Raw genomic sequence first — 27,820 nt, 5'->3', positions numbered from 1 at the left:
AAATCGAGTTAATTCGATAAAGGGAAAAAGCATCAGGCAAAGCCAGAAGTATTTTTGAAACAAGTAGCATATACAGTATCCCTGTTCTGCTTCTCACAGGAAAGAGTTACAACCTCAGAGAGGCATCTCGTCCTGATGTGAAATGAATGGAGAAATGTCTCCTTCCGACAAGAGGGTGTTGCAAGCGTTTAAAATCATCATCATCATCATCATCATCATCATCATCATCATCATCATCATCATCTTCCTGATTAAAAGAGATGTAACGAATGCATGTTGGAGATGCCAGATCTGGGCATGCACTCGGCCATGGCTATATTTCTCCAAAGTGCGTATCTCCCCTCCCAACTTCCAGCCGCTGAAGCGAGGCAGAAGCGATTCCTCGGAGTCCGCCCCCCTTTTCATTGATTAACTTGTACCTTCCAAAAAGGCTGGCAGCCGTTTTCCCATCCCTCCCCCTCGGACTGCGCTCCGCCCGGCGCCTTCCCTCCCCCGCTCTCCGCGCCTGGCGGCACGCACATTGGCGCAGCGGGGCTGAAGGAAGCCGGCCTCTTCCTTTCGCTCCCGCGTTAGTGCGATAGTCATGGCTGCTGACGGGGTGGATGAGCGGTCCCCGCTGCTGTCAGCGCCCAGTTCGGGCAATGTGACCCCGACGGCCCCGCCGTATTTCCCAGACAGCAGCCCGAGAGGTAAAGCGAAGCGCGCCGATCTCTGCCATTCCTCCCTTTCCTGGCACGTTGGCCACAAACTCCCCCTCGGCTTCCCGGCGTTGCTGCCAAGTTCGGTGGGAAAGGAGGAGCGGGGCGCGGCGGGGCAATTCTCGGACGCGCTTGTGCGGCGGGGCATAGTTCGGTGGGTCGCTTACGAGGCCGCGGGGGCGACCGCCCGGCTTCGGGCAGCCGTAAACGCGCTGGGGAGTGAATTTCGGGGGAGGAAGGGGTGAGCGCGCGCCTCTTTGCCCCGCTCCCCGGCCTTCCTGGCTGCTTTGTTAAGGGCAAGGGAAGAATTGGGGATCGGAGTAGGGGGCATTGGCTTGAAAGGGGGCGGGGGCGCATTCGCTGCGGACAGGGCTCCCGTGTCCTTGAGGCAAGGCTTGAGCTTCTGAGCTGTCCATTTGCCTGGCTCTCGCGCCTCCCTCCTCCTCCCCCAATTCTGCTGAATCAGGGGCTTCTCCTGAGAAAACAAGACCAGCACGCAGTTGTCAAGAACGGGGGTGGGGTTTGGAAATAATGCATATACCCCCCCCCCCCCTTAATGTAGAAACCCACCCGGCTTCTGGTTGGGGGCCAGAGAAGATTGCGGAGGGGCGCTCGCTTTGCGATCCGCGAGATCAGAAACAGAGATGCAGGATTCCAGGGGCCGGCGACGATTAAAAGGGTGTTAAAAGGCCTCCACACGGTTGGGGGCGTGCCTTTTTACGTGAGCGTGTTTGTCGTGAGAAGCTTTCTAATCAAGCTATCGTCAAGCTTGAGGCTGTTTCTCAGCGTTATTCCAATTCTCAGCTAGGTGGGGGCTCCCAGGTTCTCGGCCGAGAAAAGAACTCCACATATGCCCATGAAACTCCTTTGTATTCTGTGTCCTGTTTTCCAGGATTTTCCTTTGCTACTATTAGCACAGTACCTTGATCACACTCAGTGATAGTGTGTAAAAGTGATGGGGAAGAGAAGGAGATGGAGGGGTGGTACTTGCACGTAACTTCTGTTCCCTTGTCTAGTCCATGGGCCTTTATAGAGAAAGAAGGGGTAAGGCTGGTTGGCAGCATAATCTCATTCAAGTTTACTCAAAAGAGAATCCCCCTGAATCTGGTGTCCTGCTCCTAAGTGGTTCTTCCATGTTAGTTAGTTGCTAACCTATGAGCACTTGAATTTGCCGGTAAGCTCAATGGCCAGGGTTCATTTATAGAACATGCAGAATCATAAATTCATCATATGCTCTGGGATTGTACAGCACAACAACCTAGTAAGACACATTTTAGCATAGCATGCTGTAGGAGAACCAGCAACAGTCTTTTAGGTGGGATAAGTAATTACAAGTTCAGAAAGCCAGAAGATCACGCTATCAGCATCAGCAGCTATATTTTGTCTTAGATGTGAAGACTCATTGATTTGTTTTTGAGTGTATGTGCTTTAGCTGCGATCAAACAGGCTAATTCCATAAACTCCCCAGCGCATCTTATTATTGAACAATAATCTGCTGCTTTAATGAGAAATGAAAATGTAAATAATTATATTCATTGTTATAAGCAAAATGGATTGATTTTCACTTCAGCTAACGATTATTTAAATCACTCAGAAAAGTGGCCATTAAAATTGTTTACTTAAGATAAGTTTTCTACAGATGCTTCAATCTATTTTTTTAAATAAAGATTCAGATTCATTTATCAGGTACAGTACATGAGAAAGTCTCATGGAATTCCTGGAACTGACTTTTTAATAAAGATCTATAACATTTCACTGCCTATAGCAGTGTTTCTCAACCTTGACAAGTTTAAGATGGGTGGACTTCAACTCCCAGAATTCCCCAGCCAGCATGGCTGGCTGGGGAATTCTAGGCATTGAAGTCCACCCATTGTAAACTTGTCAAGGTTGAGAAACACTGGTCTATAGGATGTTTATCCTATCTAGTCAGTGGTTTTCTTTTAGTTAGGAACCTGTGAAGAACTGAATGCCTTCGCTGTCTCTCTCCCTCTCCAAGTTAAAAGGATAACAAAGAAAAAATCAGTAAAAGACTGGATAAAAGCCATATTTTGCTCCTGGATGCTCTCATTCTCTCATTCTTGGTGTTGGGGTAATTGAGATTGGAAATATAAAACCTCATGAAACTTTTGAGGGAAACATACAGAATCTTGGAATGTTCTAAGAGGATTATTTCTTCTTCCTCTTCTTTGATATTGTTCCATTTTTGTTTTTCATGCCCAGTTTGGCTCTAACTTTTCTGCCTTGCCCTAATTTATTCCCAGAAAGAAAGTAGCTGGCTATAAAAAGCCTTTGCTTATTGCAGTCCATGTGACTTTGCCCATGTGCTTCTTCCTGGCAAGAAAGATCAAAATGCCCTGAACTTTCTAGAAGCAAAGGATGATAATGATTAATCATTGGTCAGAGTTTTATTGTCATAACACAAAAATGAATTCCCATTTGGGCATATCTACAGAGCAAATGTTCATTATTTGAAAATTGAGCATAAGGTAGAATCTGAAGAATTAAAGAAAATAGAAACAGGAATGTATAATCTCCCCCTGGTAGCTCAGTAGATGTTCTTCCTGGTAAAACTCAGTTCCATATCTCCTGGAACTGATTTCCAAGGCCAGAAATGCACGGTTCTCAATATCAGGCTCATAAGATCATCATCATCATCATCATCATCATCATCATCATCATCATCATCAATTAAACTTGTATGTCACCCAACTCGCAACAGCTCTGGGCAGCTCACAACAATGAAACAAGAAATTACAATAAAATCAATAAAAGATAAAAGATAAATGACAAGCGCAGTGAAGCAAGCGGTCTCATTGTCCCTCTCCAAAAGCATGGGTGAAAAGGAAGATCTTATGGCTCTTCTAAACAGCAGAGTGGGGGCAATCTGGATCTTGTGGGGAACCTCGTTCCAGAAGGTAGGCACTGTCACAGAGAAGGCACGCTTCCAGGGTCCAGATAGATGATATTTTTTAAGATCAACACAATTCATTAAAAGCAATAATTTAAATCTGCCAAAATAAAATGTAGGCATTCTTGTGGGAAGTTCTAGCACATAAGAATGTTCTATGGTATCCGACAGTACTTAATTTAAGGTCACTTAAATGAAAACATAAACAGCCTTCACTAGATGGAAGTGATTAAAATCCTTCTGGCCTTGTTAGTCAGGATTTCATCAATTTGGAAGTATACTGGGGAGTGAGGAAATCTTTTCATACACTGTGTATAAACAAAATGTTAAATACTTTTGATAAATTGATCACAAATTTATGGATTGGATTTTTAAAATCCATTCTAAAACAAAATTGGGAAGAAAAAAGCATGCATAGCACAGTGAAACATACAGAGATAATTCTTTATCAATAAAAGCTAAAATACACCCATCAATTTATGAATTACTGGAAGCTGTAATACAAGGTGACCATGAACCCTTGTTCATGTCATGGAAAGTGAAGACTTGTATGGGTTATCAAAGTGCATGTTGGTCCATACTTTGAGCTGCATCCTTTGTGATTTTACCCTTTCAGACTTGTCTATAACAACCATGGCTTATATAATGATGTTAAGATTATATTGATTAGACTATATAGTTATGTTAGAAAATATTCAATATACTGTATTGAATAATATATACTGACTAGATAATTTATCTCAGTGTTTGATTCAAGCACTGGGTTGCATCAATTCTTAGTTGAAGTCTACTTAACTTCAGTTGGGCAAGCTAAATTTAAAGCCATCAGAGTCTCTAAATCAAAATGTATGGAGTTTCAGTATGGCATAGAACTATAAAACCGTATTTTAATTAAAATATTTGTTTTATATAACTGTCATTGAAGCACTGTGAATATCCCTAAGTTTTATAGCTCTTTGAAAAGACCTTAAATTTTATTGATAAAGTTCTGCCTTTTGTTGTCAAGATAGATATGAAGCATTCTCTCTTTCAGTATTGCACCATTTTTGGTCTTGCACCATTCTGGCACTTATACAAAGCCACTGGATAAGATGAGTTGGTCGGTTGTCTATCATAGTCTTCTCCAACTTGGTACATCACCAACACACTAGACTACATAAAGTCTTCTTCAAGTTAAGCTCATCTCCATGGGGGCCTGGGCATTTGACTAAAACTGCACCTGTCATTCCCATGAATAATCTATAGCAGGACTTGGAGGGGAGAGTGTGGCCATTCTTGTTCTTCAGTGGACTTCAGTATCAGTGGACTTGAGCAATCATGGTATCCTTCTGGCCCACCCACAAGAGTTGGAAGTTGGAAATACCATTTACAGTGGTTTCTACCCTTCCTGAGTGGTAGGTCCAATCATTGGTTGCAGGAAGGAAGAGGTCAGATCCTTCAGCTGCACATTGCAGGTGCCCCAAAGCTCAGTTCTTTTCTCCATCCTGTTTAGTATTTACATGAAGTCTCTGGAAGACGTCATCCATCAGTTTTGGTTGAGTTATCACTAGTATGCTGATGATACTTAATTATACATGTCCAAATGGGCAGTCCAAATGCAGTGGAAATCCTGAACCAATGTCAGGAGGCTGTGGGAATCTCGGTGAGGATACATACTCACTCCCACTCAACCCAAGCAAGACAGAGTGGCTATTTATTCAGAAGCACCCTGATTCTGAAATTATAACAACTTTGACTTTTGACAATGTTGTGTTCCCCCATTGAGAGTGGGCTCACAACTCCTGGACTCATGGGTCCTGGTGGAGATCATGCATTGAAAGACCTTTCCCCAGATTTAGCTAGTTTGCAGGTTGTAGAGTTACCTAGAACAGGAGGTGCTGAAGAAGGTCACTCATGATCTTATCATTTCTAATTTCAGTTATTGTAATTCATTTTACATAGGCTGCCCTTGAAGAACACCTGGCAAGTTCCACTGGTACAAAATGCAGCAGCCTGTGTACTTGTGTTAATAGCACCAGTAAAGTCCAATATGGCTCAGGGCCCAGATATCTGTTAACCATGTTTCTCAGATAGATTCTGCCCATCCAGTCTAAAGAGCAGAGGATATTTCCTGATGATCCCCACCCAGCATCTGGTGTGATGGTAGGATGCAGGAAAGTGGTTATTCTCTATCGAGCTACCATGTTTTGGGATAGCTTGCCTGCTGAAGCAAGAGTGGTTCCCATTCTCATGGTCTTCCAAAAGCTTGTTAACACTTGGCTGTTTCAAAATGTCTTCAGATACTGAGTAGTAATGATTATTGGCACAGATAGATGAATGATTTCTTGCTGCTATGGATATTTATTATTCTGTTATACTGCACTGGTTGGTATACTTTTATCTTGTACATCGCTTAGAGTCTTTTTCAATGGAAGTGCTCAATAAATTTTATAAACAAATCCACATAAACTTGGTATTTCTTAATGGCCTCTCATCCAAGTACTAACTAGGAATGACCGTGCTTAGCTTTTTCTTTTTGAGAACAGCCAATGTTGGCTAGCTGCTATTGTTATACAGTAAACCTTTTAATGCCCTAGCCATCACCCTGGGAGTGAGCAATCTGTGGCTTCCAGATGCTCTTAGATTACAACTTCCATTACTCCAACCCGATTGCTACAGTTGTAAGATTTGTACATACTGTAGCAATACCTGGAGGATAACAGCTACCATAAGCTTGTACTTTTTATTACTAGCTAGAGATGGCTATTAAGAGGCATGTTCTATGGGCAGAGACCCCATTTCTACCTCAAGAATTAGAGTTTCATTTAATGTTTGAACATTTTTGAAAGCAAGCCCAAGTGACAAGCCTAAAGATTGCTTCCTGGATAGATATCTGTAATGAGTCCTGTCTTCCTGTGGTCCTGAAAGCTATGACTTTCCCCTGATCACTGTCCTTTGCTTTCTATACCCAGAAAAAAAAGCTTTACCATCCCATTATGCTGAAATTGGTTTCTGTTGGACTGGTAGAATGGTCTTTCTTTTCAACAAAGGACAGCTTGCAAATGCTTCCTTCATTTACAAGACCACATTCTGGTTGATTCTGTGGTTTTTCTGTAATCATTTCTAAATACTTGGAGCTTCCATTTGCTTTGATTATAGCAGCATTATCTTTGTGCACCCTGATAATGAGATTGCTAATATTTTAATGAAAGTGTGTGGAAGTGGACAAATAAATGTCAACCCATTGTCTCTTCAAGTGCTGCTATGGATATAATTAGTTCTGCCTTGTAATAGGGAAGGCCTTACTCAAGGCTTTCTTTTGTTAAAATAGAGATCCTGCTGATAGCTACAGGTATGGTACCATGAGAAGGGAACTACTAATAGGTTGTGTGGATCAAGCAGACTACAGTCTGAATCATTGGTTCAGTTTGAATTTGGGATTTGATTTGAAGAATCAAGTTGATTGAAATCATCAAATTAATTGATAAGATTCAATTCAGTAAAACAGTACATGCACACTTGCAGAAGTCCTTCACATTAATTCAACAATACCCAATTTGATTTGATGCTTCACATAGATTTGTCATTTTGATTTGAAGAAATGATTCAGTCAAATCACCTTCCAATTAAAGTTTGAAATGAAACTTCATGCAGTCCTAGTAATGAGTGGATTTGGTGACTGGGTATGAAGGAATGTAGGGTTGACCTTCAGGAATGAGCTGAGGAATATGCAAGCTGTTAACGGTGGGACTTTCAGAAAAGATTGCATAGTCCAGAAAAAGAGGAAAGAATGAGAAACAAACTCAAAATAATCCCCCCTTTATTTTGTTTAGTATGAGATGGGACAGAAAGGAGCTTGGAGAGGCTTTCAAGATTCTGATCTTCTACCTAACTACAATAAAGAGCATTCCTAGAATCCCTGCCATGCCTGTTTCTTGGCCTGGCTTACTTTGAAGGGCTGACAATGAGATTGTGCATTGCACAAAGCTACAATGTCTTTGGGTGTAGTATGTAGTATGTTAGTACGTTGTGCACATCTAACCATTGTAGCTTGCTAAACATGCTTGATGGCTTAATGCTTTTTGTGAATCCAGACATTGTGGCTTATTCAAAAGAGAGGTTTTTTTTTTTTCCAAAAAAGGGAATGGCTTATGGCTGTCCAGATAATTTTTGTTCCCCATGATAATGAGCACAGAGAAATCTTTAAATGATTTCACAGGCAGTAGAGATTAAAGCCAGGGATCAAAATCATGGAAAAGATAGTCTTGGTAAGGATACAACAACCTTTATCCGGTCACTGGGTGGAATGGTTGCTGTCTCTTTATCTTCTGTGCTGATCCCATATGTGGGAACATTGGTGAATTATACCTTGAGATTATGTCTGTATTGAATCACACCAGCTTGCACTTGAGCTATACTGTATCTAGCAGGGTCAAGTTTGAAGAAGCTTCTTCTGTTACTCAGTTACTGAATGCAGGGGTTAAGTTTTTGGAGCATTGAGATTTATTGCTGTGTCTGGCCTGATATCTGATAACAATCAAAAGTGCAAAAGGCTGAGGTTACTGGGTTAATTTCCTTTGGTCAGAATATCCCTGGAAATGCATTGTACCACTTGGATTTATTCCCAAATATACTAGCTGGGCATTGTATAGATATATCAGATATTTATTTTAGTGATTGATTTATTGGATTTATAAGGCCGACCAACTCAAACAATGTGACTGTGTGGCATATAACAGATAAACAAACAATAAACCAAAAGAACCACATAATATTGAACATACATACTATATGAAATAAAATTCAAAATATAAAATGGTGGCCAAATGCGACAGTAAAAACAACCAAAAGGGGATTCCACTCAGCTGAACCCAGATGCCTGGGGGAAAAGCCAGCTCTTAAGGGCAAACAGTTGGGGCCTGTTGCAAATCAGGGGTGTGGGTGGGCGGGGAGAGAGAATTCTAGAGACAAAGCAGTATTCTTAATATTTTCAGTTTATAATTCCTAGCTCAGCAGTATGTGTGTCGTTGTCTCTTTTTTTCCTGTAAAACCACACCTTTTCTTTTGTTTGTTTTTACACTCACATACCTAGCATGCTTACACACTTCAGTTGAAGCCAGTCTTTCACTATGAAAGTATCCCTTTGCCTTTCAGAGGTGGCTTTGTTATTTTGGAAGCAGGCAACCTTTTGATGGTTGGGACACAATTCCTGTCTTTGGAGGGGGAGGCCCATAATAGGTGGAATAATGATGCAAAGTAGACATGATGGGTATGCATGTGAGCAGGATCCAAATTTTCTGGATTTCTTAAGTTTTAAAAAAAATCTATTTTAGGGCTTTAACCTAAGTTTCATGCACTCGTTCCCTTAAAACAGCAGAAAACAGTGTCAGTGTTTGGGTTTCAGAAATCTCAAAATAAAGAGGAAAAGGGAGGCAGAATAAGCTATTTCCTAGCTCTTCCAGGCCATTTATCTTATATTTATTGGGGGTGGGGTGAGGAAGTATAGCAGCTTCAAGCTGTCATTCTGGTTTCCTTAGACCTATTTTGTCCAAATTCTAGGCTCTTCATAACATTCTGTCTCATAGTGCATTCAAGGCAAGGGCAATGGGGGTAGCAGGGACAATACCACCCCCCACCCCCCAGAAGGTGTGTCAATTGAGTCACTCCGCTACTCTTCCAGATGGGAACCAGGCGGCTCCAGTTTCCTTCCCTTCTCTCATTTTGCTGAAGTGGATGCCAGCTGTAGCTGCCAAAAGCACCTGCTTTCTAAGCTTTACTGCTCCTCCCTGTTTAATTTTCTCATAATGCATTTAGGGGTTGACTGAAGCAGTGCTCTTAAGGGATCTCTGAGACTTTAACAGATTTAAAAGAATGGTTGTAGTGACTGTGCTAGTTGAAAAAAAAATACTGACTTTTTGTGGCTATTGGTAGTCATGTAGGATTTCAGCCCAGTTCTTCAGATAGATGAGTTCAGGGTTTCTCAACCTTGGCAGCGTGGAGATTTGTGGACTTCAAGCTGCAAGCCGGCTGGGGAATTCTGGGAGTTGAAGTCCACACATCTTCACGCTGCCAAGGTTGAAAAACACTGGCTTAGTTCCTTGGCAGATAAGTAGCCATTCCTGATACAGACGTGGCACATTTGGAAATGGGACACAGAGGCTATCCACAGGGGAAAAGTTTGCATGTGTGTGTGTGTGTTGGGGGGGGTGATGTTGACATGAGCATCATGACATTATCATGAAAATAACAGAATTTACTTATTTGCAACGCGTTATGATGCAAGTACATAATTGCATCATTTGCACAATGATGTCACAATGCCTGCCATCTTTACATTGTGACAGAGTTCTCCCATTAAAATTGGAACTATAGCAGCTGCAGTTTCTCCTGTCCATTTTTTTCCTGCCTTCTTTCCATTTTCCTCACAATGATTAGGTTCAAGGTGCACCATGCAGAACTAACAGGCCATAGATCCGAACAAGTGGGAGGAGTTACAGGTGTAGATTTTCTTTAGTTGCGTTACAATAATTGAGCATCTTTCTAATTTGAAAGGAGCAAAACCAAGTCTGCTTTGGTCTTTTCCAGTTGCAGAGCAGGGATTGTGTTCAGTATATTGTGTCTGAATAAAAACAAATAAAAACAAAATGGAAAAGAAAGCTGAAATGAAAATAGGTGTAATATTCTGTGAATTAGCCTTGGCTTTTGTGAGTATGAAGCCAAGGAGAATACAGGTTTTATAATAGCACATCTTCCATATTTCTTGAAGTGCTAAATAAATCCTTACTGTCCTTGTTATCAGGAAAGTGTTCCACACAGGACTTACTTGGATCTAAGGTAAAGGGTACAGAAAGTTCTGTTTTCCTTTTCACTTCACTGAATTGTTTACCCTTTATTTCTGGAGATATGGCTGACTGACGTCAAGAAGGGACTATAAATTTCTTTAAACACCAGTACTAAAAAGATGGCTTGAACCTTATTGCTCTAAGGACACAAGAGGCTTGTGAAACTGAGGCCTTCTGGAAATGACTAGGACATAGGAATAAACATTTCCATAGCTGCTAGTACCGTTACGCTCTCTGACGATGTAAATGCTTATCTTTGCAATGTAGAGGCAAATCTTGATGTATAATATTGGAAACAGTGCAACTTTTACATCAGCCCCATCCCGTTAGATCTGGCAGAGAAGGCATGCTGCGAGTACCGTCTGCCAGGGACTTACATTTGGTGGGTCCCAGGAGGCAGGCCTCCTCTGCCATGGGGCCTGCCTTGTGGAACATTCTCGCCCCCTCCACCCCAAAGTCAGGTTAGCTCCATCCCTGTTTATGTTCTGGAAGTCCCTCAAGACCTGGTTATGTCAACAGGCATGGGGGTCCCAGGGAACCAGTAACACCTAAAGACAGCTCCACGATTTATATATTCACTCTCTTCCTGCCTGTGATTTGTATATTTTACTTTTTAATATGTTTTACTTTTTAATAATGACTGTTTTATATATTTATAAGAGTTATATTTATATACTGTTATATTGTTGTATGCTGCCCAGGGTCACTTCTTGTGAGATGGATGGCTATACAAATTTGATGAACAAACAAACCTACATTTACTGGTTTCTCCCAATGAACTCCTTTGAAGTGCTACTAACTAGCAGCTGGAGCCTCTCCAAAGGCTTATTCATCTTGAAATGATTGTCACGGGATTCTTTGGACTAATCTTGTGCCTGGGTTTATAATCTGCCTTTGCGTGATAAAGCTAAATGAAGCTGTTGTCTTCCGTGCCATTCAGGGTGGCCATCATTCTTTGTAACTTGTAGCAGTATATCAGATGGAGCCAGTAGCATCTAAGTCTGCATTGTTAAGATGGATGGTTCTCTGAATCAGGTCCCCAACCTCCGGGGCCGCAGACTGGTACCGGTCCGTGGCCTGTTAGGAACCAGGCCGCACAGCAGGAGGTGAGCGGTGGGCGATCAAGTGAATTTGCAGCCTGAGTATTTACAGCCGCTCCCCATCATTACCGCCTGAGCTCTGCCTCCTCTCAGAGAAAGCAAGCCCATTGGCTGGTATCTCAAAACGGCACGAAGAAAAAAAATAAAGGGTCAGGAAAAGAGGAAGTGCTTGAATCATCCCGAAACCATCCCCCAACCTGGTCCGTGGAAACATTGTCTTCCACAAAACCAGTCCCTGGCGCCAAAAAGGTTGGGAACTGCGGCTTTGAATGAAAGGACAAGTGAATTAGCTGTGAGGGCCCATGAGCTATTAGTTCTGTATTCGTTGTGTGCATGGTTTTTAGATGCTTTGACCCAACATGTCTTTTCTTTCTGTAGCAGAACTTCCGCCACCTTACACCGCCATCGCTAGCCCAGATGCCAGTGGTGTTCCTGTAATAAACTGCCGTGTGTGCCAGTCGCTAATCAATTTGGATGGGAAGCTTCACCAACATGTGGTCAAGTGCACGGACTGCAGTGAAGCTACGGTAAATGGCTTTGCAGGCTTCTCACTCTGTAACATGCTTTATTGGCCTTTTTATGGCAGCCAAGAATGCAACATGCCATGACAAGGATCACTAGTGCGAGAACAGCCATAGCTATACTTTGAGTAGGAAACCGTAGCTTCAATGTTGTTTGGATTTGCAGTAATAGGATTGGCTTTTGATATTTCTCTATTTCTTTATGATAACAGCTAACGTAAGATATATTTCAGTGATTAGTGATTTTTTTTGTATATCAGTTCTGTGTAAATCAAGGGTTTGGCTTGCAGTTGATTTCATAAGAACTGCGTTTGTAAAGAGTAGCTCTGTGCAGGAGCTAGCATTTTTGTTGCACCATCAAAGCAGTGTCACACAAGCTCTGCTATTTTCATATGTATGTGCAATATCACAACACATGTACAAAAGAGGTAGTGTTTTGGTCATTTCCCCCTTCCATAATTCCTCCCGCCCCCTATGCCTGTGGTTCTGTGATCTGGTTAGGTCTTGAATGAGTTACATCTCTCCTTCTGTTCCATATTCTGAGAGAGCAAGGGGTGTTAGCTGTGATAGGTGTGTTCTCTGTTAGCTGTGATAGGTGGATCCTCAGATTGCGGCAGCAATGGGCCCATCAGGTTCTAGCAGAAGGTAAGGGCAGAAAGGACATGTTGTTTTCATCAGACTACTTCTATATAGTATAGATGGAATTAGCTGAATGAAAAGGGGGATTTTTTTTGTCATTTGGGGGTGATATGTGAATTTGAGGGAACATGGGGAAAGAAAACAAAAGGGAAGGAATGGTTGGGGAATAGATTGTTTCTAAAGGGGGAATATTTTCAGTATGGCTCAGGAAGAAGAGTGATAATTGGCTTCAGTTGCTGCATGAGAATTTAAGTTCTGTGAGTCAGACAGTGATCTCAGAAATGGCAAGTGGAAGGGCAATGATAATGTAAGTTGTGATCCTGTTTTAGTCCAATGTTTATTTGTTATGCTCTAAGCTAGTTAGCCTAAATAACTAGCTGATCTTTGAGTTGAAGTTCACACGCACTCACAGTTTGTTCAAAATTCTTTTTTAGCAGAATAACCTATTTTTCCTCTGTTGCAAGTTTTCTTCTTTAATTTTTTATCACAACTATATTGAAAATATTTATACCATTCTGTTAATTATTGAAGACTTTTAGAATATTAGAAAGTAATTAAAATCATTAGAAAGCCAAAGCCAAATGTAAAACTATGCATTTGAATCTTCCTTGATATTTTGGTTGCAGTGAATATTTTGTTTGTTACACTATATTTCATTGTTCTTGGATTTTACTACATCTCACATGAATCTCTTTAGCAAGGTACAAATGATATTAAACAGATAGGATTGACAGAAACCAGATACAGAAACATTATAGTTTTTTGAATGTTAACATCCAAAGACAAATCATACCATAATTTCTTAACTCTTTTGAATAAAGCTCCTTCTTTATAATGTAGTTAGGTTTTTGAAAAGTTCTTAAATCTGATTGTTAAGATATCCACCAGTATACCCACGTCATAGTCATCCCGCTTCGGCTCACTGTTTCCCCAAATACTGCCTGGCCAGCTGTTTCTGGCTGTTAAAGAGACAAAAGCCACTTCACTAACTGTTGAAATTCAGCCTGGGCATTTCTCAAAATTGGCCCAACACTCATGGAACTCTTTTCTCGAAGAAGTTCATGTAAATTGATTCTTAGAAATCATTCATACATAAATAAATAAATATTTTATAGTGTTCTGGTTCTTGAGGCCTTTGTCTGTAAAATTAAATAAGTAAATATTAATAGGATTCTGGTTTGAAGTAACTGCTGCAATTTATGGCTTCATCTCTGTTTATGTTGTATATTGTGTTGCTTAATTGTATAATAACCTTTCTCTGGTTATATTTTTAACTGTGTCCTCTCTAGGGAGGAGGGAAGAGGATAATACAGTACTATTAAAGGCACCTTATTGGTAAATACATAATAGCCACTGTCACTTCTATATGTAACTTTGAATTCTAAAATAGTACCAGTAATTGAAATTAAAGGAAACAAAAGTGTTGTGCTAGAACACTTCAGTTGAATCATTTCTGTTGCTCTGTTTTAATCATTGTAAGTTCTTTTTTTTTCTTTTGACAATCAACATGTATGTGATTTCTTTTTCTTGTTTGTGTAGCCAATCAAAAACCCTCCTTCAGGGAAAAAGTATGTTAGATGTCCATGTAACTGTCTGCTTATCTGTAAGGATACATCACGGCGAATAGGATGCCCAAGACCCAATTGGTAAGAACTACAAAAATTTACAATCTGTGTCTTTTTTTTTTTTCCCCTTTGCTTTCTCACACATACATACACAAAAGATTGTGATGATTAAATGTGGAATAAATAAGTAAATAATAATATGATTTTGGCTGTTTTCTTTGTTATATTTCATATAAACTGTGACATTAGCCTATGCAAATCTAACATCTGTAAAGATAAATATTTATTCCTGCCATTAGCAACTATAGATTGATCAGAGGAGTGCTGGGAGATCAATAATAATGACAAAAAAATGAAGATTAGTATCTTTTGTGCACATCCACTTCTTTTAATTAGAGAATGTGCATAATTTCTAATGGAAGGTATTTGTGGTTTCATGGACAATTCAAAAATGCTAAGTTCATGACAGTATCATTATTGCTGTACAAAGTACCCCAAATGACTTTTTAAAAATAATTAAATAAACAACCTGGAGGCAAAAGAGTGGTCATATTAAGAGAATTAGTATCTGTCCCTTGAATACATTGATAGAGCAATCCCCATACACATGTCTACTCAGAAGAATAAACACTGAGTTCACTAGTATTTATTCTTGATACTTACTTCTTGATGTTTTTGGACTACATTCTTAGAAGCCCAATATAAATATAAGGGTAATAATTGAAATAAATATATCAATACAGATGTATGCTAGTTTTATGAAGATTTCACTTTTAATATTGTATTAGTACAGGAGCAGTATAAAAGAGGGTTACGCTTCAATTTCCTGCCTCAAAACTAAGGCATACATCATCCTTCGTTCCAGTCAAGGGAGTCTTATTTACACATTGAATCAAAATGACAACTGTCATTAGTGCTGTTGTGGTGTTAACTTTAAGGGACAGAACAGATTTCTTTGGTGCAGATGAGTCTTTTTAGCTAAAACATTCTCTGCAAATTAGCATCAAGGAAAGGTGGAATAGTGCTTTACAAGCATAATGTCAGTGCATATGTTAGTGACTCAGTTTCAACATCTTCCTAAGTCATATATATTGTGTTAGCTTTGGTGCAGCTTGATATGTGAACCCAACCATTCTAGTTTGTAAGTTGTGGTTTATGGCCCACTGTTAGGTATGAATCAGACCATTATGCCTTTTTTGATTAACAGTGTGTGAGTCGCAGTATAAACTTTAATTACAATCTAAGAGCAACTGTCAGTTATGCTTTGCATATAATCAGGAAGACATTGAAAAAGGAAGTGAGGGGAAAATAAAGTTCTTGAACAAGTAACTAAACTGAATAATCTTTAGCATAACTTAGAGAGCAATATAGCAAAAGAGAGGAGAAGAAAAATACCCCTTTAACAATAACCTCCTAACAGGTATAGATGGACCATAATGTAGCAACCCTTCAAGAAATTTCTGGAGACAAATCTGCTAGTAAAAGGAGAATGTTCTCCTCCTCTGGCCTACTAAGATGAATAAATAAAAGAGCCATTATTAAATCCATGTACTATTTCATATAGAATGTGTGTGCATAACTCTCTGTTTTCTCCATAAGGTTTGAACATAATGCTCCTGCATTGTGGGTTATATCTCCCTCCGTTAACATGGGTGGCACAGCACTAAAACTGAGCAAAGAACAGGCTCTCCTGTGAGGCAATCCTGAGATATGAACTAAATAAGGTCTTTTAGATAGAGCACTGCTATTGTAGGTAGGGGTTGTATTCAGACTTGTTGGTAATCAGTGCTGAATACATGTTGCCTCAACTCCATTTTATCTCTCTTAAGTTGAGTGAAATTAAAAAATGGACTAAGAGGCCACAGTGTCTGATGCCTTTCTCCTCGGATGATGGAAAAAAGGATTGAGGAGGTAATGAAACCAATAATAAAAGTCCACTTTAGATGGAATTTTAAGTGACAGAGCTGCATATGAAGAAGCAGCCCAGATTCCAGGTGTGATAAAAGATTGGAGATAATGTACAGAATGTGGAACATGGCTCTTAGAAATTCAGACCGTTCTGCTGTTGCAGGTCTTAGATCTTTATAAGTACACATTTGTGAGTCATATAACAACTAAGCTGTTACCTAGGCTGATTACCTAAAAAGCTATATGTATTTTTAAGACTAAGTAATCTGCTAGAAGCTTCAGTCATCTTGTACCATTTATGTGTGTTTAATTGTTAACTTAATTTTATTTTGGCACCTCCCAACTCAAGAGTGACTCTGGGCAGCTCAATATAAGACAGAATATAGGTACAATAACATAATTTTAAAAAATACAATAAGAAAAATAACACATTGGAAAAATGGACAACAACATCAATGCAAAAACAAAAACAATAAAAATCAGTCACTCCCTGCCCCAGGACCGGGAGAACAGCCAGGTCTTTACCGCCTTCCTGAAGGCTATCAGGTTAGGAGCTTTCCAGATCTCATTCCAGATTATGTTTTTCTGATTATAGATATTTAAATTAACACACACACACGCACAAACTTTTATATTGTCTTTTGTTACGTGTTCATGCATTGTTAGCTGACCAAAATTACCATGTTGAGATGGGTAGCTATGTAAATAATTTTAAATAAATAAATAGCAGCAATAAAACGGTTACCACTTGTGCTGCTTCTAAAATTTAGCAATCTTCTAGGCCTAGTCAGTAATAGCTCTTATTATTATAAAGTGTACTTTATTTCAACCAAATGATTTTAGCAGAAGACCAACACAATGGCAACACTTTGGGCATATCTCATCTCTGAGACTTGAACTCAAAACATCCAAATAACTAAACCTAAATACTAGACCATAGCAATAAATGTATTATTTAAATCAATTCACTCCCTTTACATTTAATTGCCATTGCTGATCTTCCATGCTGCCACTATATTTCTTGCCACTTGCTGGTTAATCTTATGATAGGAGGCAAGAGTATTAGGTGTGTTTGCTGCCTTGAGTTATATACAAGTAGTCCCCATTTAGCAACCACAATTGGGACTGGCAACTTGGTCATTAGGTGAAGTGGTTGCTAAGTGAAACTACAATAGTGCTTACTATCTTACTTCAGCTTTTTTTTTTTGCTTTACAGACCTGCAAAGGTCACAAATGTGAGGATTGGTCACAAAGTTACTTTTTCATCACCGTTGTAACTGCGAACAGTCGCTGTATGAGGCAGTCACTAAACAAGGACTACCTGTTTCAAAAAAGGCAGAATAATAATCTAATCATCACCATTTAAATCTGCCAACATAAAGCAAATTCACTATAGGAATCTCAGTGCACCAAGACACAGTAGATAAATAAATTGGGTTCTAGAAGCCTTATATAGTTTACAATCCAGCACATAATGTATTAGTTCTTCAATTTGAGACTCTCCACAAATACAGAAATGCTCCAGAACGGGTACCTCTCTGTACCTCCCACCCAAATATGCTGAAGGCATTTATTCAAAGCAATGCTCAGCAAAGGCTGGTCTCAAGGATGGATTTATCAGTCTGTAGATATGCCAATACCCCGTGATACAGTGCAACCATGCAAAACCATTCAAGCTCTTTTTGCTGAAAATTACCCTAAACCTGGAGGGAATTCTTTGCAAACAATCAGTCCTTTAAATTAACCAGAAAACTTGGGTTGTATGCTTGTACCATTGAAATGGATTAACATTTGGAATACCATAATCAATCCAAGACTCAGGCATCATCTTTAAATTATTCTCTACAGCATTGTTTAACTAGGCACAAACTAGGCACATCAACCAATCTCTTATAGCTACTCTGATAGTAATGGAGCAAAGACCCACTCCATTCTCAGCAAGTCAGTGGAGGTACTTGGTAGCACCAGTCCCCAGATCCCCAACTCATGTAGTAACTGCAATACAACTTTCCTTTAAAGATGTTACTTCAAGTTCAATTATTTTTATCTTGTAACAGTTGATTTGAAGCAACTTGGTTCTGCAGTATTCACTCAGCTTATCCAGCAGGTTTCACACACCGATTTGTATTGTGCAGAGTAATACCATATCATCTGCTTATAGAACAAGCAATATACAACAATTCTGTTTATCAATAGACATAGGGGTAAAGGAAGGAGAGGAAAAATTCTGTTACAATATTATTGAAGTAAAATCAGAAAAAGAAGGGAGCCAGAATGCATCTCCGTCTTAATACCCTGTAAGTCTACTATTATCTTTAAATTGATACATGCAATCAAGAATATTTTATCCAGAATATCTTGGGGATAGTTACAATACTTTTCCACAAGGTTGAACAGTACAATACAGTACAATCAAGTGTTGACTGTCCTGCCTAAATGTAACTTGTTTTTTGGCCATTATATTGTCCTCTACCAGCAGGAGAGTGTAATGACCAATTGACTACCAAACTGACTAATTTCCAGAAAAGATGTCTGCTGTACAATTTACTGGTTATACCTGTGAAACTGACTGGGCAAAAGTTTGCTGGATTAGTTTCATTTCCTTTTTTACACATTGGCACTGTAATTAACCAACACCAGTCCTTAAGCATATGAAAGCAGGTAGCAAATTGGTAATTTCTGGTAATTGATCTTTATTACCTCAACAGCAGTTATTGAGACAATTTATACATGGGATGAGTTTGAGGACTATATACTAGATATGATGTTAATAATGCTATAGTTATTTCTGGCAACTTTAATGCTAGATTAGGCCCAAATGATGAATCCCTTTATATTTGCTTTAATCCCCTTTGTCCAAGAGTTTAATCCATCTTCAGTTTCACTGATCCAGAGATAGGTGGATTAATCAAGGAGATTGATCACTAAATTCAATATAACCATCTTTAATCTGTAGAAGAGGATTGTAAAGTAGAACACATGCACTCGTGCACACACACACAGGTGCAAACATGGTGCTAGCACTATTGATTGCATTAAAATGAATCCTACATTTAATTAATAAAATGCCTTCTTTATAATTAATACCAAACAAATAGAAATCACTCCCCTCTCACTGTTTCATTATCTCTTTCTCATTGTCTAATATATCGTCTGCAGCAAAACTGACCAATCAAGAATCCCATGAATTATGAAATTAGATAATTTAGAAAACTGGAGAGGACAATCTTTCAGTGGGTTTTTTTAATCTTAGCTATGCCAGTCTATTAATTTTGAGATTCCAGTGAATAATTATAAATACAATCAGGATATTGGCCTTAGTATATCCATTTCAGGAAATGCAGTACATGCAATCAGTTCAGAATTAATAGTAATTTTTGTGAAATGGATATAGTAAGGCCACCATGAGTTTGGCCTTGGGTTGGGAGTAGTTTGGGCAGAATATCCTTGGTTTTTGGGTAGTATTCAGCTCCAAATTGGATCTCCTAGGTGGTATTTTAAATTAAGATCTTCTTGTCAATTGTTCATCTTCCGTAACTGCTAAATCCAGTTTTCTCTCTTCTATTAATCAATTATCGCGAGGTTGGAGTTGAAGTTGGCTGTCAGCTGGTCTAGTTACAAGAAAGAGTATACAAATATTTGTTTAAACAGTAATTAAAACAAACCATGGATCAGAGCAATGCATGAACTATTCATAGTTCCTTTAGGCTTAGTGGCTACTTGAATTACAAGGGTGATAGTTTATGGGGAAGACGAAGGCCAAGTTAGTACAGACAGGTTACATACAGTTTCAATTCTCAGTAAGCAAGGCAGTTTGACAGTGGAAGTAATTACCAAGAGACCTCCCCTCTATTAGATGTGTTCAAGCTGGGGCTAAGTAGCAACTGAGGTGCTTTAATTAGGATTCCTGTATTGAGTGGGATGTTTCGGATTCTACAGCCTGAATGGTTCCTTCCTGATTTACGTTGGTTTCAGTATGTGCATCATTTTTAATTATATAGCATTTTGTAATTCATTTGAAAATAGACCTATATTTCAAAACCTTACTTACTACCTTTGGGTTTGGTGGTGGAATTTGGCAAATATAACTGAGCCAATGAGTTTTCATTGTAGAAGGGATCAGTGTTTCTCAACCTTAGCAACTTTAAGATGTGTGGACTTCAACTCCCAGCATGGCTGGCTGGGGAATTCTGTGAGCTGAAGTCCACATCTTAAAGTTGCTAAGGTTGAGAAACACTGTACTAGATGATGAAAGAGTCTTTTTCTTTCTCTCTTTTTTTCTGAAATGGTATGACATCTTTACTTCTGACAGTAGACGCATCATTAATCTTGGTCCAGTTATGCTGATTCCAGAGGAGCAGCCAGCACAGCCTGCAGTACCTGTTCAGCCAGAAGGCACTAGAGTAGTGTGTGGACACTGTGGAAATACATTTCTAGTAAGTACCATCATAATGAAACAAAAAGGGTCAAATTAATTCACTGTATAGAATATTCAAACTAGTTTGTGTTTTTTTAATATTTTGTCATGGTTTTACCATAGAAAGTTCATTTACAAGCTGGCCCCCTCATAAAATGTAAGCTTTACAGCAAAACATTTGATTTTTGTTCTAAGTAATTAATGCAGTAATTCTGTGATAGGAAGTAATTATTGCTAATTAGTAGAATACATACTTTACACAGATGCTTGGGGCTGAACCTGAAACTTTAATCTCCAGTTACACAATGATGTAACAGGCGACAGCTAGACAATACAGTACTGTCTAGTTGACAATTTGAATGAAAGGCCAATTAATTTTCTTAATCATGCCATGATTTTGTTTTGTGGATGTTTATTTCTGCTTAAAAATAGGATTGGAGGAAGTGAGAATACTTCCTTTCAGATCAGGCCAAATTCCATCTTTGTGATTAATAATAATAATTATTGACTCAGTAGCCTGAATAAGTGTATTTAATTTTTAATATTATGAATCATAACAAATGCAGGGTTACTATAAATTAGTGGAGATCCTGTAGCAATTGAAATGTTGGTGAATTACTGGTGCCAGCAAGCTCAGCCAACATAATTCTGGTGTGGGGATGGAGATGAGCGATATATGGTGGGACGCTTGTCTGTCTCATCTGCTATAAATGAAGTTAGCGCTGTTAGAGAATGTGGCCTAATATTAAGTGTATCTTCATAAAATATTTCCAGATATTCTCATAATTTTAACTGTCAGCAGAACAAATTATCTGCATTGAATATAATCAAAGAAGATAGGTACAGAAAAGCTAAAAGAGAAGGAGAGGTAATCTTCAAAGTGCCTGGGGGTGTTTATTTTATGCAAGACAGTGTTGTAGAAGCAAAAGCACTGTAGGTGTTTTTAAAGATTTATCTATCTATCTATCTATCTATCTATCTATCTATCTATCTATCTATCTATCTATCTATCTATCTATCTATTTGCAGGACTTATATGGCCGCCTATCTCATACAATGACTCTAGGCAGCTCACAACAATCCATAAAACATAGTTAGACAAACATAGTTTAGACAAAGATGATTGTTTGGTCACAGTTGTATTCAAGGAAACAGATGTTTCAATGTTTACTTTAATTCTTTGCCTCTCCAAACTTAGCCACATTCTTCCAAGCCAAACTATCCAAATGACTTTAAGAATGACTTTTGCATTTGTCCAAGCCTCAGAGGCAGGAGAATTTCATTACAACTGACATAGGGTGAAAGATTATCACCGTGCACATAGTTCATTCCCAGCCTGATGGTCATCCTGTTCCAGCTTGGGGACCTTGTGGATCCTTTAGCCAAAAAACAATACAAAAGCTAAATAATAGAATCCAGATGATTTGAAAACTATGTGAGAGTATTTTGCTCCTCAATTTTTTTTTTATACCTGGGGAATATTTCTGTAACCAGTAATATATTATAATAATCGTGTAAAGGTTTTCCTTGTTTTTATTTATTTAAAATATTGTTATTTGCCTTTTCTACTTAAAGACACTCAACAAATAATTAAAAATAAAATTTAAAATGTACCCCAAATTTAAAGCGTAGGTTTTTTTACCACTGAGTCTAAGGGTGAGAGAGAGGGACTAGTCCAAAGTCAGCTAGCCAGCTGCTGTGCCTAAGTTCTTCTGAGGAGAACCTGCTCCTCCTTGCTCTTAGTCCAGCACCTTAACCACTACACCACACTGGCTGTTATTTCACTTGTGCCTATCTACTAAACAAAACAAAAAGGTAAATCTGTAAATCTTGCCTTTAAAATTACTATTGCTGCGGCTAATGCCATCATCATCATCATCATCATCATCATCATCATCATCATCATCATTTGTACCTCAAGTAGACTTTATTTTCCAATATTCTTTTAGCTAGCAGAGAAACCCAATAACCTGCCATCTTTATGGCATGTGACTTCTAATAGTTCCTTTTTGTCCCCTACTGTCAGATGATATTTTTCTTTCAATTTGCTTTCCATTCTGCTCATTTTAAAGGGATCACAATGAAGTTGTTTAACATGATAATCCTGCTTCTAATGCAGGTTTTTTTTTCCTGAAGGATGCATGCTAACAGGCAGTTGGATTATTGTATAGGGGCATCAATAATATAATCTATCTAGATAGACAGACAGACAGACAGACAGACAGACAGAATCATGGAATATCTGTGATATTATAATTTCAGAAGAAAAATGACTAATGCTGAAAAGTGCTACTACTACCATTCATAAATAATATACAGAGGCCTGTAACTACCAAGTCATGGGAAATTATTTTACAAAGAAATCCCAAACCACAAAGTATGGGGATATTGCCTGAAAAATGGCAATGCAGTGATGGAAGAAAATAAGGAACAAAATGTAACTAAGTCATGAGAAGTTAACTATTTTGCTGTGATCCCCATGACATTTAATGTGAAACAAAATAAGTATTTTTCATGCTGGCATTTCTTTTCAATCCTTTTTTATTGCAGTGGATGGAACTGAGGTTCAACACTTTGGCAAAGTGCCCACATTGCAAAAAAATGTAAGTTCCAACAAATGCATCTATAAATCCTATTATTTATAGATACAATTTTATTTCAAATATTAGCTCTCAATTGGTACACATCTTTTTTTACAAAACGTTTATGTCAACTGACCTTTTCATTTCTCACTTTTTCCAAGTCAAAATCTTGAAAACTTTCTTGATTGTAAATGCTTTTTGGACTGTTTTTCTGAAGAGGTAATAATGTCTATAAAATACAGGAATCATATTTTAGAAACTCTTCACTTTAACATATACTTGAAATATTAAGTTCATATTAAAGAAAAAGATGTGTGTCTTTGGGGGTAGGGATATGAAAGAGTTCATGTTTCATATGAAAAAGATACTTGCTGCTTTTTCATTGTAGTAATTAACTTAAACTGGCATCTATATTTAAATTTATTATGGTTTAATTGTTATAACTTGTACTTCATGAAATATTTCAGTTGATCAAGGCTTGGAATAATAGCAATAACAAAAATGTCCCAAATGAGAATCCTCCTGGAATATTTATTTATTGCAATAATAGTAACTCCTAATGAAGTTACTGAGCTGAGTGAATAGATTGTGTATAATTACTTGCAAATAAAATAGTAACACAATTTAGTTCATTTCTCCTGTTTGTGTATGTGTGTGTGTGTCTATCTTCTACCTATCTTTTGCTAAAGTTAAGTGAGTGATGCCTGCGCTTATTTATAGTAGGCTGTGCTGGATTTTCACTTTTTTTAAAGCTCAAAGCCCATGAATTATTATTTAGAATTGCACTCTAGCAGATAGATCTGGTTGAGGCTGCTCTTCATATGGGCTGTGAATCAAAGCGTATGAGCTGCTTCAGATCTGATTTATAAATACATGCTATACATTTTAGAATGAAAATCTTACTGAATTTGTTATAATTGGAATCAGAGTATAAAGTTGAAAAAGATAATACAAACCTGATTTTATCACCCAATAAATATGCTTGATTCATATACATTGTCCAGAGGTTAATGGCAATGAGGCAGCATTTGTCTATGTAAAAATGAAAGTGTCATACATAGCAGCTCTAATGAAGTTAAAGCTACCTTGTTGATAGAAATGACATTTATCTTTTCTTTTTTAACAGTGGGAAGCCTTAGGGAACAGGCTAAAGGCCTCAATTAACAGTACCCAAATAATGCTTTCTCTTGTGTTTGAAGCTAGAACATTTTTTATTAAAGTAAAACTGCCTAAGTCAATCAGTTTAAAGGCATTCCAGCAATATTTAAGGGGGAAAAACCTAGTCACAAGCTGGGCACGTGGGTCTTTTTAATTGATACCAGCCTTACAGCTTTTGGATAATCACATGATAGCTTACTGTGTTATTGCTCTTGCAAAGTTTTTGGAATATCTGTAACTAAACAGAACTGTGGGAGGAAATATTTTTCACAGTGGTCACAGATCGTGATATAATTTTGAACCCCAAACAGTTTAAACTGCAGTTTTATCTTGTACACCCTTCAGTGAACTTTCAAAATCACTGTGTCAATCTATGTTTAATTCTGGCTATGGAATACTGGTTATTTTCAGTTCTTCTGTTGGATGTGCACTTCCACGAAGACGGTGCTGTGCATATATTACAATTGGAATGATATTTATCTTCATTGGTGTTGGATTAACTGTAAGTAACCTTAGTGTTGGTCTTGTACTATTGAATCAGACAGATGGTACTTCTTCAACTACTGGATTGTCAAAAGTTTGGGAATCAATTATCCTCCCCAAAAATCTAGAAAATGCAATTTAAACTTATCAAGATTTTACCTATGGATGATAAATTAGCATTCATGGCCCAAACTACATGAGATAGCAACTGTCCTGTGTTTTATTGGCTGTGCTCCAACCAGATCTTTAATGGGCATGACAGTGACTTCAGTTGCCAAAGGGTGAATGGATGTTTCTCCTCCCATGTGCATTTTCTCCATACTAGGTTGGCTTAGTTCCCCATGCAGCCCAAACACCACAAGAAGACAAATTTACACAAAACAGTCCCCAGTCTGTAATCATTTCATGTAACGAGAGCAATCTTCCCTCCCATATTATCCAGAAGGGGCTTGCTTTTCCTTTTAGTAGGGAGTTTTAATATAGGTACAAAATTCTAATTTGCCTGGAAAGGAATTTTTTTTTAAATGTATGTGTTGTACAGAAGAATATGGTTCCTGGCTTCCTTAGTTTTTGATTCTGATCAGGAATATCAGCTATTCTCAAGTATTTATACAATTGCATTTATTTATAAGTTCTATCAATTCCACCACAATATTTGGGGGTAGAAATTGTTTTTATTAACTTTGATTACAAACTTGTGCACACTTACTTGGGAGTAAATCCCACTGAACTCAGAGTTAGCTGTCATGATACACAATTATAGATCACTAAACTATAAGTGGTGAAGCATACTAATGATAAAGTCATATTCTAAATTAATACTCAATTCATCATACTCCATCTTAAGGGATACAACAAGAATAACAAAGTTTCTCTGGAAAAAAGTGCAGAAGGGGGAGAGAACTAGGATGGTACAATGATTATTCTCCCATTAGAAAACTCTTAAATAAAGAAATGAAAGCAAGTATTTCCATGACACATCCAGCAGAGAATTTCTTATATTCTTATCAGGACATATGTTTATCCAGCAGTTAAGAGTGCCTTAGTAAGACTGGCTGATCCTATAAAGTTAGCCTTTCTTAAATTCTTCAGCATTTCATATTTGTCGTAGAGCAACGTGTTTTATACAGAACTTTTTTTTAAATTAAACTATTATATGTTCCAAATCAGTTGAAGCAGAGCAGGGTATAATTGTATCAGAAACCGTAAGAAGTCAGGCTGTTCTAATCTCAGATTTTGATAATATATCAGTTAATAGAGAACTACTTAGAGACTTTAAATTGTGTATTTTTTCCCCATGTGTTTCTTTTAAAAGGTTGGTACCCAGGATTTTGCCAGAACATTTCATGCCACTTATGTTTCATGGGCTATTGCTTACCTCTTCGGCTTGGTCTGCCTGGTTCGAGCCTGCTATTGGGGAGCTGTAAAAGTCAGTTATCCAGAACACAGTTTTGCATAGACTTCTCATAGTATCTTACTGGAAAGCGGAGCTTTCTAGAGAATCTGATAATGGTAGGAGCCGAGTAATTTAAACAGTTTTCCTGTTAAATGTTTCTGTTTTGTTACTAAAGTTTTAAGGCTGGGGATCCTTTTAAGAACAAATGTTCATTGCACTACATTATATGCAAATAGTTTGTTTTGCTGCTAGATTCCCAAACTCTGAATACTAAAGCTTTGTTTACACGGTTGTACATCTGTCTTAAAAGAACTGTTGAATTCAACTCCAATTTACAGTATTTTTCTTTCTGTATTAAACGTGCTTGTGCCATTTGGAGATGAATATGTAAAAGCAAGAAATGTTTATAGGTGTTTCTACAAGTGCTTCACGTTTGTGTGTACACTTTTAAAACTGTCAAAGCAACTTGCTTTAGAATGTTAAGCAATAAACATTTTGCTTGAACTGCTTAGTTTAACTTTCACCTAAGATCAGCGTGACCTTAAAGAGTGTGCATTTTCAAAAAGTGGAGTTTTTCTTAGGGATATACTATCCTTTCAGATTTCCAGTTTGAGAAATGCAGTATTTTAGTAGGCTAGTTAAAGAAAAAAAAAGTTCATTTATTCTCTGCTGAAATTCAACTTGAATATTGTTTTTTAAAAAAAGCCTCTTTTTTTTTAAACATCCAAAGCCATGATTGGATTTCTGGAACTTCCCTCTGGTTATTTGTATGAGTTCCTTTACAGGGTCTAAATAAGGGAAGCATTTGATATGACTTGTTTTATACATTTAGATGATTTTAGAGTGATGTTCGGCTATCTCTTAGTTTGTTTAGATTGTCATTTTATTTCCATAATGGGAGAATAACTCTCCAATCATTATAAAGGGACATATTTATAGATTTACCCAGCTAATATGAAATGAAATAGAGCAAACAGTTATTCTGATCATTCCATCAATGTGTAGCTGGTTGGTAGAATATTAAAAACGAATCAAGTGATAACACAGATGATAGAATAAAAATAATAATTTTCTCAAGACTTCTGACTTGTTCACAAATAGAATATTGGGACCAGTTATTGCACTGACCAATTTTGAATTTTTGCAGAACATGGGCTTTTTTAAAAATTCTGAGGGAATACCCTGAGCTTTAGATTATAGTAGTTCTTAGGCAGTGGGAGTCAAGAAAGTAGATTAAATGGATTTTCTAGGATTATATATAATAACCCTTATTAAGGACAAAGTGATGCTTGGCTGAGGATTTGGAGCGCACAAAAAATTATCCTAAATGTACATGGAAGTTGTCTTTGTATAATGTTAAATGTACAAAAGCAGTAGCTCAGGTTTATCATGTACCTTTTAAAATATACCAATAAAGATAATTATTGAAAACAAATGTTTCTGATCTCATCAGTTAGTCTCTGATATTCACATTTACCAACAAGGGCTCAGGATAACAGGGAACATACCAAGGAAGTGCAACTCTGAACAGGATAAAAAGTGGATTCTGCTCCAGCAAGGTTACACTGGTTAATACCTGGAGGCATAAGTTAGCTTAATTAGCATTTAAAAAATGAACACTGTC

At 38.0% G+C, this 27,820-nt stretch overlaps 1 protein-coding gene across 2 annotated transcripts; it reads left to right on the top strand.

Annotated features, from left to right (window-relative positions):
* The first annotated feature begins 535 nt into the window (after positions 1-535).
* On the top strand, positions 536-27,285 carry PIP4P2 (phosphatidylinositol-4,5-bisphosphate 4-phosphatase 2). 2 transcript variants are annotated; one of them, XM_063299471.1, is made up of 7 exons: positions 536-689; positions 11,909-12,054; positions 14,227-14,333; positions 20,473-20,596; positions 23,128-23,180; positions 24,729-24,819; positions 26,116-27,285. In XM_063299471.1, exons 1-7 carry the CDS (start codon positions 584-586, stop codon positions 26,257-26,259), a joined length of 771 nt encoding a protein of 256 aa, XP_063155541.1. In that variant the 5' UTR covers positions 536-583; the 3' UTR covers positions 26,260-27,285. The 2 variants fall into 2 exon arrangements, with proteins under 2 accessions (XP_063155541.1, XP_063155540.1); XM_063299470.1 differs by having other exon boundaries at positions 11,906-12,054.
* The last annotated feature ends 535 nt before the right edge of the window (positions 27,286-27,820 follow it).

The sequence above is a fragment of the Candoia aspera genome, chromosome 3 (assembly GCF_035149785.1).
Source record: "Candoia aspera isolate rCanAsp1 chromosome 3, rCanAsp1.hap2, whole genome shotgun sequence".
In the NCBI taxonomy this organism is placed as follows: Eukaryota; Metazoa; Chordata; class Lepidosauria; order Squamata; family Boidae; genus Candoia; species Candoia aspera.
Note: the sequence above shows the minus strand (reverse complement) of the source record. Positions and strands in the feature narration are given on the sequence as shown.